Genomic DNA, 15,600 nt, shown 5'->3' with positions numbered 1-15,600 from the left:
GAAGACGGGGCAAGGAATGCACGGGCGCGAGGGGGGTCAGGGACCCAGATGGTCCCCTGGCCACTCCTGGTGGCATGCTGACTGCCGGCAAGCTCAAGGGGTACACAGACAGAGCAGGAGAGGCTCAGTGTTTCTAACGTCCACGTGAAGGAGAGAACACAAGAGCAGAGCCACGAAAACTCTATGGCGATGACAGGGAAGGACGTACTCATCGGTACCACCTGACCCACGATGCGGGAGCGAGGGGACAGGTGTGCGTGCCCCAATGGCACTGGGGTTGTGCAAAGGTGGCCCTGCCCGGCGGCAGGGAAGGGTGGCGTATTTGATGAGTGCAGTGAGAAGCCCGGGGCTGCTACTTTCAAACAACAGAAGGAAAGATCACAACCTTGCTTGGACAGAACATGCATCCTAAGGGGATTCAAGCCTTTACTGTGCAGGAGGGACAGCAGGTGTCAGAAGGAGCTGCGGCCGAGCGGCTGCTCAGACAGGCCTCCCTGAGTGGGATGGCGAAGGCGCTGAGGACAGGGGACACGCATGCCGACGTGGTCTCTGTCTGTGAGAGGCCAGCGGCACAAGGGACTGACGGGACAGCCCCTGCATCACCCTGCACGGGGCCAGTGTCCCTAAAATCAACTGGAAACAAGGAACGCCACCAGAACCCGCTGGCCGAGGAAGAAACATACGGTCAACACACGTACGAAAAATGTCCGTGCTCACTAGCAAGCGAAAAATGCAAATTAAGCCAACAAAGACGTTTCCTTTGTGCCTGCCATCTTGGCAAAAAAGTAACAATATTTATTTCATTAGAGCCGCGTCCTATTCAGGCCTGGAGACTCTCTCCCTCACGTGCCGTGGCTGAGAAGACGTGTACAGAGACGGACACACAGACACACACTCCCGGGCACACACACAGGACAGCGGGGACAGGACGGGGATTTGGGAAGAGCTATCAAATGCCCTGAAAACGGGCATTCCGTCTGGCAGTGATCCCGTCTCCAGATGTCCATCCCGGGGGAGCAGCGGAGCCGTGAAGCGGACACCGGGCACTGACTTCCATGCGGCGCAATGTAGCAGAGCCCACGGACGGTCTGGAGCCCGTGCATGAAGCCCAGGAGCACTGGGCAGTGAGCCCAGAGCTGGCCCAGGCCTGCAACTATGACAGCATCCAGGGGCAGCGTTCCCGCGTGTGCACGCACATCCACAGGCAATGCTCCCACATACGTAAACCGTCTCTGAAAGGACGCACCTCTGGGCGCTGGCAGGGAACTACCGTGACTTTCCTTCTGTCCTGGTTTGCTTACTTCAGGGTTTTTCTAACAAGAGCTGGTTTTCTGAAGGAGGGGAAACTGGTGTTCAGAAATGCACCGTGTGTCATCATTGTTATAGTCACTGTGAGCCCTTGTTCAGGTGCTGTGAGCTTCCGTTTCACCAAATCCGTGCCAGCCCTGGAGGGCGGTCCTACCACACCTGCCCGTGACAGATGGAGAAACTGAAGCTCAGAGAGAGGGCGGCTGGCTGGCCGGCAGAGGGCTCTCTGAAGGGTTTTTCCACTGAGATGTCCAAGTGGACGGAGGTGCTCCCCTGGCTCAGAGGTCTGACCTTCCGCTCAGGGGAACCGGTCAGGCAGCAGGGAGTAGACCGTGGACCATGTCCCATGGGCTGTGGGGAGCAGGAAGGCACCCTCGCTGTGCTAGGCAGACCCACTGCTTGCAACTAGAGCAAGCCCTTCCTGAAAGCCGCTAGATCAGGACTTCACCGTCAGCTCCCCACATTCCCCTGTGCCTGCTGCCCACAGAGGAATATCCAGGACCGGCCCCAAGTGCTCCCTGCACCCCTCTGACGTCCAGCGGCAGTGTGGTCACACATCCCCTGGGCCCTCCTGGAGTGATTGCACCGCTCCGCCGCTCTGGCGAGACAGGAGCACATCTAACTCCCCTCTGGGATGACAAGGAAAGGCCTGCCACCCAGCCCCCAGGGGTTTGACGCCCATGTCCCACTGAAAAGGCTGGGTCTGAAGGTGCGGTGACGCCCCCAGCACTGTGAAGGCTTTCCCATAACACCACGGAGAAGCAGTGAGTCCAAGAGTCTCCAAATAGGCGACAATTTCCAACTTGCCTTCTGCCGATGGCTCTCCCAGCCAGGGCACACACCGCTTGGTTTTGGCTTGGACTTTATTAGCCTAACGGAGGCTATGGATTCATCTCCCCTATGGGCCTCGTGGACTCTCGCATTAGGGGAGGAACTGTTGGCATTTCTACAATCACAGAAGGGGAACATGGCCCTAGGACCACAGAATTACTCCTCTGAGTGGGCCGTGCTCCATGGCCACCTTGCCAAGGACGGACCAGAAACAGCATGGCTACAAGGTGCATCTGCACCAGAAGGCAGGAGAAAGACCACGGGGTCATGAGGCTGCCTGCGGTCTCTGCCATGAGGGCCACATGCCTGCCAGGCACGCTCCTGCCTCAGGGCCTTTGCACATGCCGCCCCTCGGTTGGGAATGCCTTTCCCCTCAGCTGCCTGGCTTGCTTCCTCTCCTCCTTCACACCTGCTCAGATGTGGCGTTCCTGCCTGGACTATCCCATGTAAACCGACAACTGGCCGTCCCTCCCCTGCCCGTGTTTTTCCACAGGTGCCACAGACAGCATGCCATGCACTGGATACACAGGCCTCAGGTGAGCAGAGACCCTGCGGGATCCTTAGCACCTGGAACTGCGTGGGAGACACCCATAAGAAATTGTTCCACAAAAGGACAGCTCGCTTTCCCTCGACGTGTCCCCACTCCAGGCTCTGGCGTCCAGCAGGTCACAGAGAGGCCCTCTCCCTCCCAGGTGATACCTGTGTTCATTCACAAGGGCATGGGACCCAGACTTACAGGGTCACCCACAGCAGCCAATAGGCAGCGAACGAGACAGGTGCAGGCCTGGCCTTCCGGGGCTTAGTCCTAGTCCAGCGGGGTGGGCAGGGGGAGGTGTCAGCGAGGAGCCACGGACAGAGCTATGTCGTGGGAGGAACATGCTGTGGGGCCGAGAGCTGGGTTTGGAAGCAGCAGGGCTGGAAGGGAACCTGCCAGAGAGGGGCCAGCCGGGCCTGGCTGCGGGAGGGGAGGCCGGGCGGCTGACTGTGCACGGAGGTGGGCAGGTGTTGGGCGGGGAGGCTGTGGGTCCCAGTTTGGGCTTTGTTCTCAGGGCGTGGGGAGCCCTGGGGCTCTGAGGGCTTGTGTAGGGAGCAGATAAGTGGGACGGGGTGAGGCTTTCACAGACCACCCCGCTCCCAGCCGTCAGCATCTCTACGGGGACAGTGGCAGGTTCCTGCTCTGGGACACAGAGGGAGTGTGCTGGTCACCCTGCCCTCGCCCCTCTGTGCCCGTCTTAGGCCTGTGGCAGGCGGGTTTTGGGGCAGACCTTGCTCTAAACCTGGGGACAGGGCTGGGGCCCCAGGCTGGTGGCGGGTGCAGGTGAGCTGCTGTCCCGACACCACCACCAGCCAATGGTGTCCACCGCGTCCCGACTGTGGAGGTGCTGGGGCGGGCGTGACTCGGGACCCCTGCGGCAGGCCTGCCTGCACCCAGGTCCTCCCTGCTGGCTTGCGTCATATGTATATAATTTACCTCATAAATTATATATATATATAATCTATCTCGTCCTGCTGGGATGTTCCTGTTACCCGTGAAGCTACCCTGAACCCCGCAGCAACAGAAGTAAAAAGGAACATGTATCAACACACCCATCCACGCGGTTTGTATGTGTAAAACTACTTAACACATGTGAAGCAGTGCTGTGTGAGCACATTTACCTCTAGCATCTACACTGGCGTCTGCTTGTGCGTCTACACTAGAGTCTGCTTGTGCGTCTACACTAGAGTCTGCTTGTGCGTCTACACTGTACTTGTATCTGTATCTGCACCGCATCCACGCCACGTCACCTCCCTCTGCAAACCGGCCCGATGCCCCCTGGCAGTGCCAGCCCCAGAGCCCTCCCCATGCCCGGCAGGCCCTGCACACCCCTGAGTCCAGAGTCCACCATGCAAAGTGGACACTGAGGTGGGGGACGTTCCGGTCCCCCCCATGGTCACAGCACTGGGGCCCGAGCACAGCTGGGCACTGGGGTCTCCTCATGCTGACACCCCTCTCCAAAGGTCCCAGAGGGCTCCTGTCTATGCTAACACCTGCTTCCCATGCCCCGTCGGCCACCAGGTGAGAGCCGCCCTTCCCCCACCTCCGCCCTTCCCCCACCTCCCAGCACCAAAACCAGCATTGGCTGCCGCTGTCACCTGGGGCAGCGGGGTGCGCTGCCCTTCTCTGTCACCCACGTGTCCTTGCGTTTGCCACGCATCAACCCCACTTCTGGACGTCACAGTGCAGATGCCCCCTCCCTGCGGTCACATGTGTAGCCTCTGCTGGGTGCCCCCTTCCCAGCGGGGCATCCCCGTGCCACGGTTCCCCGACATGCAGCATTCCGCACATCCTCCGGGAGAGCCTCCCTCATGGGACGCAGCTCCTTCCCCAGTCCCTGATCTGCCGGATTCTCAGGGACTACATGCTGTCATGGTGACATCCAGGGACAGCTCCTCTCCACCCTCCTGCCAGGCTCCGCTCAGCTCCGTCGGGCTCCCAGGGGTCGCTATCCGTGCAGGACCTGGTTCTTGGCATCGTGGACCCCGGTCTTGGGAGAACCACATCACACAGGTGTGGGGAGATCAGCTTGCCCTCCCCGCTTCCTCTGGGGATGGGTTTGTCCAACCCCCGGCCCCTGTGTGTCCTCACGCCTGGACCTCTCTGCTCTGTTTCTCCCTCCCTGTCCTGTACCCCAGGCCAGCTTCTGCCCGAACCCGCAGGCCCCTCTGAAGCCACAGCCCCTGCCCATTCTCCTCCCACCGCAGGCTGATATTCCCTGCCTGGCCCACTGGGCTGGCTTGACCCCCCTCTACCCCCGGGGAAGGCCCTGGAGGGGGCTCTGCTCTGAGCAGGGGGGGGTCCTCAGCATTGCACAGACCCTCCTGCCCTCAGCCCAGCTGGGCTTGCCTTGGAAGGAGAGAGGGGAGCAGAAAGCACTAGGAGCTTCCCGCTGGCCCTGCATGGACACCTTGCTGTCCCTGCAACCTTAGCTGGATGGGGCCTCCCCAGCGCTGTCCCCCGCCCCACAGCTCCCCGGGCTCCCGCTCCCCCACCCAGCCGGAGCCGCAGGGGACAGCCGAAGCCCGGCTCCCCGGCCCCCTCCGAGTCTGCTGCGCGTGCCGATGGCTCCTAGGACCCCCGTGTGTATGCGCAGACCCACGGAGGCCTCCCCGGGGCTCCCAGCTCGGAGCACCGCCCACACTGAGCTCGCTCCCCACGCGAGGATGGGGATTGTTAGCGAAGGATTCGTGTTCGATGACCAGCACAGCTGAGAAAAGTCAGCGTACTGAAGAATCTGCTGGCGTAGCCTCCTGCTTCCGTTTCTAACATGCATGATTGAAGGTTGACTCTAAATTTTCTATTTAAAATTAGTCTGTGTCAGAGGATTAAAGAGAATGGCAAACATTTCTGAAATGATTCGGAGAATCTGAGGTTTGGTAGACGTGTCAGGGATTAGATACGCTAGAACTTTCCAAGCACCCGGGGTGGGGGGGATTTCTGCTGTGATACCAGACCTTCAAAGGGCTCAAGCAGGAGAGTAAACAGATTATAACTGTAAGTGTCATTTTAAAAGACACAAGGGAATTTAATTAACTCAAGGCAGAAATGGAACTGATTGTTGTTTAACGGCATTTGATCTGTTCGACCCGAGTTAATCAAACGTTAATCAGAGGGAAAGGGGAGGTGAGTGTTCTTATCAGATTGGACCTATAACTGTAATCATCGGGGTCCCGAGGTTTAACTTAAGAGCTTAGAGCAAATAGGTTTAGAAACGTGTGACTGCTACAGACTGTGTGGCAAGTTTTCAAGCCCAGCCTTAGTCTCTGTGAGTAAAGACTCCAGAAGCAAAGGCAGACGACACCCCCCAGAAGCCCAAACCAGCCGGAGTGCAGCCCACCAAGCCCCAGCCAGGCCCCCCACCCTGGCTCTGCTCCTGGGCATTTGCAGGGTGCCGGCGCCCTGCCCCCCACTGGGTTTAACCCTCCGGGGTGGACCCCGGGGGTCGGCGTTTTAAGGAAGCCTCTGGAGGCTAGAGGTGCAGCCCGGGCCCCCGCCCCTGCCCACTGACAGCCGTCCGGTCGTCCAGTCCCCGAGTCAGAGTCGCAGACCCTTGAGGGCCTCCTATCCCGGCTGGGCCCCAAGTGAAGTTTAGAGAAGCGCGGCCGCCGGGCTGTGGCTTCATGGCGCCAAGCACAGTGGGCCCCAAGGCGGACACTGTGGCCCCTGAGAGGGGACCCAGTTCCCAAGCCCCACGAGCAGAGCCACTTCACTGTCCGGACCCGCAACCTAGTTAACCAGCAGCACTGAGGAAGGGGTCTGCACCCTGGGGGAGAGCGGTGGGGTGGGAAGTCGGGGGCAGAGGCGGGGGGTGGAGGCTGGGTCACTGAGGGCCCAGCCCATCCCCAGAAGCCACGCTGGTTTTCAGGAGTGACGGTCTGGGAGCTGCAGGTCCCACGACTGTGGAAAGCCAGCCACCTGGCCTCACCGGGGACACCAGCCTTCAAGTGCACTGTGCACTCCAAATTAAAACCTGATTCATTACTTTTCAGACTGAAACACAGCACTGAACTGTTTTTTCTTGAAGCAGAGGAGAGTCAGAGCCCACGCCAGGCCCCGTGGTGGGGAGGGACCCGGCCTCTGCAAGCACCAGGCTCCGGGGGACAGCCGGTGTCTCCATCGCCACAGGGACCTCTCCACCTGCCCAGCTGCTCAGGCCAACTACTAGCAAGGCAGCTCTGACCTCCCTGAGTGCCCACCCCACCTCCAAGCAAACCCAGGGGGGTGCTTCCTCAAGAATGCACCAGACCACGCAGGATCTCACCTCCCCGGTCCTCACCACCTCACCTCTCCACATTGCTCCAGAAGCCCTCATTCCCTCCACCCTGGAATCCCAGGGGCCAGAGGGACCCCAGAAACACGGAAGCCAATCCTGTGCTCAGAGCCACCAACGCCTCCTGGCTTCCTCAGAGCAGAAGCTGACCCTCTCCTCCTTCCCTCTTCCCCTCAGCTCCAGCTGTACATGTGTGTTTGCTTCCGGAGCGCATCAGCATGCTCCTGCCCCAGGGCCTTTGCACTGGCCATTCCATCTGCCGGGAACACCCTTCCCTTCTCCTGATCATCCAAGCTCCCTCATGGCACCTGGAGGTCTCTCTATAAATGTCCCTTCTTGGGGGGAGGCTTCCCTGACTGCCACCTCTAAAACTGTCCCTCCTCTGCACTCCTGCCCCTCACTGCCTCCTTTCTCCATTTGGTGCTTCTCACTAAATGACACACTTTCTCTTCTCACCTCCTCGCTGGAAGGTGAGCTGCAGGGAAACAGGATCTACGCCATCTGTTCCCTCCGTAGCCGGAGGCGGGCGCGCAGCCGGCGCTCACAGAGCTGGTAAATGAGGCTCAGCTCCCTGCAGGCAACGTGGGCTCTGGGGAGGAGGGTCTCGCCCAGCGCTGGCAGGGAGCTGGCTCTCTGGGCGCTTCAGATCCCCAAACCCGCCTGCTCAGATCTGTCAAGTGCTGGTTCCGAGGGCTGTCCGGGCTGCTGCCCCTGAAGGGGACCTGTGTTCCTGCCACCGACATTCCCAAAGGCCTGAATGACAAAGTGCCCTCCCTGGGGGCTAGGTCGGACCCCAGCTTCGGGCACCCAAGAGAGAAGAGCTCTGCCACCCCAGAGACCCTGATTTGCAGCCAAGATTCTTCCAGAACTTTCTATTAGTTCTCCAAGTTGCCAGGTGAGGAAGTTTGAAGCCAGGAGGGGCCCCTGGGGTGCAGGGAAGAGGGTGGGAGGCGTGGGGGCCAGGGCCCATAGATCTCAGCTCGCGGCGTCCCTCGGAGGTGCCCCTGGCCATGCAGCCCCATGCCCTCCCCCGTGGGGCCCCAGTGGCCCAGTCCTGCCTGGGGCCTTTGCACGAGCTGCCTCCACGCCCACCGGGAGCAGCCATGGGGCCTCCAGTGCCCACGACCCGCACCTGCACACCTTCCTTCCACGTCCAACTGAGGTGAACCTAGACCCCGTGCACGGCAGTGGGACAGCCCAAGGGCAGTTTTCCCACTGCGGACACTTGGTTCCCTGAGCCAAAGGAGCAGCTTTGAATGCTTCCAACCTCCCTGCAGCGCCGTGCGTGCCCGCGAGTGGGTGGCATTCGCTATGGAACAAACACAGCACGGTGTCCCACGCAGTGTGGTTCCTCACGCTGACTCCACGGCTGCCCCTAACCAGTCTGCACACCCGTTCTCCGGACAGGTCCAGGGACCCCGTGCGTTGCCACTCACCCTCATGCCCAGCTCGATGTTCTCGCCGCCATACACCTCCATACCCGGGTCCAGCAGCCCGATGTCCGCGAAGTACTCCCGGTCCACCACGAACGAGCAGCCAATCATGGCGGGGGTCCTGGCGGGGGCAGAGACAGCTGTGAGCAGGTGACAGGCATGCGGCCCCGAGCCCCAATCTGCTGCGGTGCTGGACACAGACCAGGCCTGCAGCTGGAGAGCCCGGGACTCAGGATAGCGGCTTCTCACCTCCCAGACCCAGGCAGGCCCCCCTCAGGGTCATGCTTGTCCCCTTCAGAGCCCAGGAACGCTCCCAGCACAGGCCAAGTCCGAAGGCTAACTGAAGAGCATAGCAGATGATGAAAACCAGCACTCGACTTGGGCAAGTTAGCATAGGGGATTTTACAGACACTAGTTTACTTAGCGAGTTGTTTGACTGCCCTGAACATCATTTCCCAAGCCTGAGTCACTTGCTTTCCTCCTTCATCATTTTGTCCATTCTCTATGCCAGGACTCAGGGAAGCACTGGGCCGTGGCATAGGTTGTGCACTGCTACGTGCTAAGGAACCTCACTGATATCAGGCTTTTTCTGAATGACACACCTTGAAGTTGTAGAGTGCACAACCCGCGCAACTGTAGACCACAGACTGCCATCTGTTTTATTATTTCTATAATTATCCACACCCACACGTTTAAAAACCGTCAATCTTGCCTCGTCTGCAGAAATTCTATCTGTGGAATCAAGCAACTCTGTGCTAGTTACATTTTCTCTAGTATGCCTCACAAATCTACCAGGGTCGTGGGTCCCAGGGAAGTGGTCTTACAGAGCACCATGAGTAAAGCGGGGCACGGTGAGCCAGCATCACTGTGTCCGCTACCACGCAGTCATTCACTCTTCATTCAATCACTAATGGAGGGAACAGTGAGTGTCCACCAGGCGGAAAGGATAAAAAGAGAGTGCAAGTTGTCTCCAGCAAGAAGAAGGCACAGTCTAGATGGTGCAAGGAAGCAGGACCTCTAGGCTTTGATGAAAGGTTTTTGCATCAAAACACAGACGAGGTCCATCAGCTTGTAGGCTGAGGGGCTGGTGTCTTCCAGGCCCTGCAAGGAGGCAGCAAAGGACTTCTGGTGTCTACAAAGGTCCTGTGGCCGCTCCAGAGCAAAGCTGCTCCCTCCTCTTGCCACTGCTCCTGCAGAGACATCCCTTCTCACTAAAAACAACAGGGAAGGAGGGTCTCCATCACAACTCATGAGAAGCATTTCTGCTCAGCGAGTGGCAAGTCAGAAGTAAACGCCCGTCAGTTGTCCAAGAATAACAGAGGTGTTAAAAAACGATTATTATCCTTTTATTTGTGCGAAGAGTTGATTTGATCTGTCACTAGATTTTGGTCACAAATCTAACGGTAACGAAATTTTAATGCTGCTTTTGACTTTTTTTTTAAAAATTTTTTAAAAGATTTTTATTTATTTGACAGACAGAGATCACAAGTAGGCAGAGAGGCAGGCAGGCAGAGAGAGGAAGGGAAGCAGGCTCCCCGCTGAGCAGAGAGCCCGACGTGGGGCTCAATCCCAGGACCCTGAGATCATGACCTGAGCCGAAGGCAGAGGCTTAACCCACTGAGCCACCCAGGCGCCCCAACTGCTTTTGACTTTTAATAGCAAGGGTTTGACAGGTTAAGTTATAATGCACCGATGTATCACAGACACTTCTCTCGTTTTCTTCACGGCAACGAAAATCTTCGGGTGGGCTCTAGTGAATTAGAGTTCCAGATTCCCTGCCAAGTCTGTCGTAGCTGGTAATGATTTTTTTATTATTGCTCAGAATTCCAAAATAAACTGAAAATAAATGCACGAGGTGACGGGAGTGGAACCAGCGGCCGCGGAGTTTGCCGGCATGAGGAGATAGTGCGGTGATCACGGAATACAGCAAGCCTCGGGCTGCTTTGGCTGAGGGGTTTCTGGGTTCCGGGGGAGATGTCGTCGGGGGGCACCCTTACATTGGGCTGTTGCGTGACACGCACGGCCCATGGCCGGGGCCCCACTGAGGCTCCTGCCTCGTAACAGACACGCAGACATGCACAGACGTGCAGACACACGCTCCCAAGCCACGGGACTCCGGAGCCCTATGCAGGGGTGATGATGAAATGAAGACCCCAAACGTGCCCTTTGGCCTCCAGGAGACCAACAAGGGTCGGGGTGAGCCCACTCAGGCATCGAGAGGACACATGCTCAGTGAGCAAGCACAGGGACGGCACCTAGGGCATGCAGGCACACGGAGCACGAGGGGCCAGTCTGCACGTGTTCCACGCGGGCGTGTGCAGAAACTGGTGTGGATGGGATCGGCCCTCGTGGGCAAGTGTGAAGCAACGGCTGGAAGGCCAGAAGCACCCCATGCACCCCAAGAGGTGTCGAGAGCAGGGGGGACCCAGTGGGCTCTGAGCCCCTGGGCCATGTGGTCTTCCCTGTGCTTGGCTCCTTCGCCCACACCCCGAGGGCCGGACGCTGCCTCACTCCAGCCGTCCCGCCCGCCAACACCGACTGTAGAAGGTGCCTGGAGACTGGGATCCTCGGCGAGGACTGCTGTCGCCCACCCCACCATGGGTGTCTGTCCTGGGCACTAAGCCGGCGCGGTCTGCGGAAAGCTGCAGCACGGAGGAGGTCAGCTTGGAGGCCATCCGCATGGATGCTGGCACGAACTCGGGGGACGGGACCAACCACCCGGCCTGCGGCAGCAGGGACCACCCAGCACCCCTGCAAGCACCTCTCAGAAGACAAGCGAGAAAGTCAGAGGGTAAATGGTCACTGTTCTTCCACGGGGATTGGAGAAGCGTCCTGTGTGCGCCCGGGAGAGCGTCTGTGCCTGTGCACGGATGTGTGTCTGCACACGTGTGCGTGTGGTATATGTGCAAGTGTGTCTGTGTGTGGTTTGGGTGTGCAGCTGTGAGTGTGTCTATCAGTGTGCAGGGTGTGTGTGTGTGTGTGAGGTTTGGGCCCTCGCCCCACACACGCCTGGCTGCGGGAGGGGCAGGGTGCTGGGAGGGGCCCGATAGCCGGACCCGGAGATCTCCTTCCTGCAGGCCTGTCCTGGAGCCCCCTGGGTCTGCGGGAAGCCAGTTCATGCCCACAGGGCCCTCACCGTCCCCTGCATGCATAGGTGGGACTGTGCCCCGGTCCTGGGGACGGGAGCTCCAGCCCTGGCCACGGGCTCATGGCCACGGGACGCACGCAGGTTCCTGCACGCGGCCCCACATGCTGCGCCCTGGGACGTGAGGCTGCAGCCGGGCTGACGCGCTTCCCCCACGTCCACTCTCCCTCTTCCTTGAGCTTCAAGTACGATGAACAGCAAGAAAATTTCCTCCAGTAAATCTTCACACGCCCGCCTCTCGGGCCTGGCTCTGACGTGCAGACGTGTCCTCGGGAAGGCCAGCGGCTCTTCCCATCAGCAACGCGGGCGGGAGGGACAGTTCTCAGACTGCTTTCCAGAAGAGACCCCCGTGGACCCGCACGCACCCTCCGCTGGGCTCGGGGAAGTGATCCGTCCAGTCGGGGTGGGTCGCACGACCTCCAAGAGCCCTTCTTCCGGGCTCTGCCCCGTGGGCAGCAGTAGGAAGCCCTGTCCGGGTGGGGGACCCGAGGGGATCCTCTCAGTGAGGACAAGGATGAGGGGCAAAGGGCTTCAAAGCTGCTCCCCGGCCTGGCTCAGCCAAGGGCTCAGTACTCCAGTGCGTGTCTCCAGCCACGTGAGAACTGGGGGAACAGCCCAGGGACCCACTAGCCCCCCACCACGGGCCTGAGCAAAGCCCCTGTTCCCCGACATCTGCCAGAAGTCCTGCAGGACACGGGGTCTCCAGGAATTAAGTGCAGCTCAAAGCTGGCATCCAGCGCCCTGAAAGCCGGTCATGTCTCCTTCCTGTGCCCCTCGCCGGCCCAGCCCGACCGTACGACGGTTGGTCCCTTCAGCTCCACGAAGGGCGCTGGCAGCCGGGTCAAGGACGCTCAGCCTCCCGTTCACACCTGCTGGACGTGTGCGGCATTTCCAAGACTGGGAACGGTGCGGCCATGGTGAGTGTCCACGGGGGTCTCTGCGTGGACACAGGCTTCCCGAACTTCCAGGACGACAGCCGCAGGGACGGCGTGCCAAGCGGGACGTGGCTGCACCTTTAGGAGAAACCGCCAAACCCGTCTTCTGAAGCGGTGTTGCCAGTCCTGCCTTGGGGCTCGTGCGGGAGCTCAGCAGCACCCAGCGCGGCCCTCCCCACGGCCCCGGGCACCTCCCCGTGGTCCGTCCGTCCTGGTGGAGGCCGGCGTCTCCATGACCTGCGGGCCTCTCCATCTCCTTTGGCAGTGCGTCTGTCTAAAGGCTTTGCCCGTGTTTGATTTGGAGTTTCGGCCTCGGGGTTTTCAGAAGCTCTCAGGTAGGGCCACTGATGAGGGAAGTTTGAGACAAGACCCAGTCTGGCCAGAAAAATCCTGCTTCCCGGGAGGCTTGGGGCGTCCAGAGTTTGCCAAAAATTTCAGGTGCTTCCCCTTGGGCTGACCTCACTGAGTCCTATGACGGGAAACACTGGGCCCCAGTTTTGTGAACGAGGGATCGAGTGCATCTTGAATGAAGAAAAATTCCTTTCAAACCGCTGCTCCTTGCTCCAGGCGAGCCTGGGGACCTGGTGGCCCACTTCTGGGCATGGGTGGCTCTGCGTCCCGTGTCCCCTGCAGAGGCCCGGAGCCCCAGCTCCTGCTCCTTGCGGCTCTCGGGAGCATCGCGGCCGTCTCTGAGGACGCGGCCGCTGGGACAGGGCCAGGGCCCGGGGACGCTGCTCTCCAGGTCCTGGGAATTACTGCTCCGGGCAGCTCTCTGTGTCGACAACATTTTTTTCCTCAAAATCCGAGAGATGCCGGGCTCTGGCCAAGCTGTTCATCCCCAGGGTCCGCGGACCTCACAGTGGGGTGTCCCGGCTGCTCTCGGCCAGCAGCGGCTGCTGCTTGGAAGCCCCGCAAGGCCCTCCTGGGGGAGAGGCTTTCAAAGGCCTCGGGGGCTCCCGGGCACAGTGGGCCGTTTTGGCGGGGTTTGGGCAGGGACATGCCAGTTTGAACAGAGTGGGGGGCGGGTGACTCCCAGCCCCAGAAATCTCAAGCCCCTGTGGGGGGCCCCCGGAGGTCAGCGGGTGACAGGCACCCCCAGGACCGAGTTATGAAGCCTGGATTCCCAGGGCTCCGGCGGTGGGCAAGGGGCTGCTGAGGCAGAGCTGATGACGGGCACGGCTCAGCAGGAGGCAGCGGCTCTGGGGCAACGGGGGCCGTGGGGGCTACAGCCGTTGGAGGCCCGAGCCTGCTCAGACGTGGCCCTGCTCAGCTCCGGCCCATGGCCGCCTTGTCAGAGTACGGGCCTTCCCACCTCCTGAAAAGTGTGGGATCTGTGTATTCTCAACATGGAAAACTCTCTGTTTTCATGTTTAGGAATCGATTTAAATAAATACACGCGTTTGAGGACAGCTGTGGGGTCCCTGTCTGCAGCCCTGTTGGCCTCTCGGCCCACTGCTCGCGCCTGTGGCTCCCGCTCCATGCCTGGCTCTCGTAGCATCTCTGCCCAGCTCCATCTCCCTCCTGCTCTCCTCCCTCCCTCTCTGGGTTCCGTCATCCCTCCAGGTCTGCTTCTCTTTCACTGGTTCCTCCCTTCTGCTCCTCTGCCTCTGTCTCCCTCCTGCTCCCGCCCTCCCCCCACCCCGCCCACAGCAGCCCCCTGCGGCCCCCCCCCCCCCGCGACAGCCCCTGCACACCCCCCTCATGGCAGCCCCTCTCCCGGTCCCGGCTCCTGCCCCCGCCACCGCCCCCGTGGCAGCCTCGGCCCCCCCAACGGTGGGCTCACCTGATGGGTGCGGCCTCATCACCGCGGTCCAGCCAGTCCTGGGGCGGGATGATATACATGCACCAGAGGCCCCAGTTGTAGCCGTGGGCCGCGCTGGCGTACTGCTGTACCTCAAACGTGTCGTACTTGATGTTGTCGATGGCCGGCAGGACGATGCGCCGCCTGTCCTCCTGGATGCGAGCGAGTGCCGGCTCAGCCCTGTAGGGAGGCGTGTGCCTGTGCGGGGGCCACGGCGCAGGGACCCCCAGCTGGCACCTGAAGACGGGTCTGCCACCCACAGGCAGGGTGACGTGGTCAGGCCCGCCCGCCTGCTAGACCTCAGCCCGCTGCAGGACAAGGGCATCGGCCCTGGGAGCCCAGGGGCATCTGGCCGCAGACCTGACTTGCCTGGGGCCTCGACCTCACCAACGCCTGTCTGACCCCAAGGACATGAAGACCACCTGGGCTCCGGTCTGTGACACCCCCTGAAAGGCAGCCCGCAGACTCTGCCACTGGCCTGGTTCACAGCTCCAGATCCCGCTCCCTGCTCCTTCTGCTCTGCTCCTGTGAGAGGTACACGCACAAGCCCTAATCTGAGGACCAATTATGTGCCACACCCTGGTCTAACAAACTGGAATACATCCATGCCTCTGAGAGCTTATGGTCTGTTGCAAGGATGAGACAGGCTATTGGCCACTGTTGTGCAGTGCGCAACTGACACAACAGTATGCAGTGGTCCTGAGAGGGTAGGGGGCAGACATCAACATATAAGGGAAGGTACAAGAAGGTGACAGGTATTGTGCAGGAAAGAGAACAAGGTAAGGCTGACTTGGGGGTTGCAGTTTAAAATAGGGAGTCAGTGTAGGTTGCCCTGGGTTAGGAGCGGGAGGGGCGTGATGCGTGTCGGAGGGATGGGTGAGGGCACAGGCAGCACTGAGGCCCTGGGATGTGAGCCTGGAGTGGAGAAGTGGGGCAGCATATGCAGTAAAGCCAGAGAGCAGAGGGACCCGAGGATCTGAGCTCTTGGGTGACCTCTCTGGCCAGCAGCGTGAGTTGCAGACTGTGGGGAGTCCCTGGGGAAGCAGGGACTTGGACGTGCTGCTTCTCCTGCAAGGACAAGCACGAGACAGTGCCAGAAGCCTGGGCTCTGAGCTGGAGTTCAACTATGGCCATCGGTGGCCCGCTGCCTGGGGACCAGGGGTGGGAGCTGCAGGGAGGGCTGGAAGGGCCAGGGCGCCAGCCCCAGGTGGGGCCACTTGTGGGGACAGGTCCTCTGGTCCCACTTGGAGACACCAGCCACACGGCCTGTCCTCTTTCCCATCCTGCTGAGCGACAGCCTGGTACTTACCTGCCTTCCAGCTTTGCAACGAGGATTAAT

At 60.3% G+C, this 15,600-nt stretch overlaps 1 protein-coding gene across 3 annotated transcripts in view; it reads right to left on the bottom strand.

Annotated features, from left to right (window-relative positions):
- GALNT9 (polypeptide N-acetylgalactosaminyltransferase 9) overlaps window positions 1-15,600 on the bottom strand; it is a 72,766-nt gene that overhangs the window by 15,812 nt on the left and 41,354 nt on the right. For all 3 annotated transcript variants that reach the window (XM_047698532.1, XM_047698534.1, XM_047698533.1), the window contains 2 exons: window positions 14,244-14,441; window positions 8,384-8,501 (listed from right to left, as the gene is read on the bottom strand). In XM_047698532.1, the coding sequence (XP_047554488.1) occupies window positions 8,384-8,501; window positions 14,244-14,441 (316 nt within the window). The remainder of the gene's footprint in view (window positions 1-8,383; window positions 8,502-14,243; window positions 14,442-15,600) is intronic.

Source organism: Lutra lutra, chromosome 12 (assembly GCF_902655055.1).
Source record: "Lutra lutra chromosome 12, mLutLut1.2, whole genome shotgun sequence".
Lineage (NCBI taxonomy): Eukaryota > Metazoa > Chordata > Mammalia > Carnivora > Mustelidae > Lutra > Lutra lutra.
The sequence above is the reverse complement of the archived record's forward strand: the minus strand, read 5'-3'. Positions and strand labels throughout refer to the sequence as shown.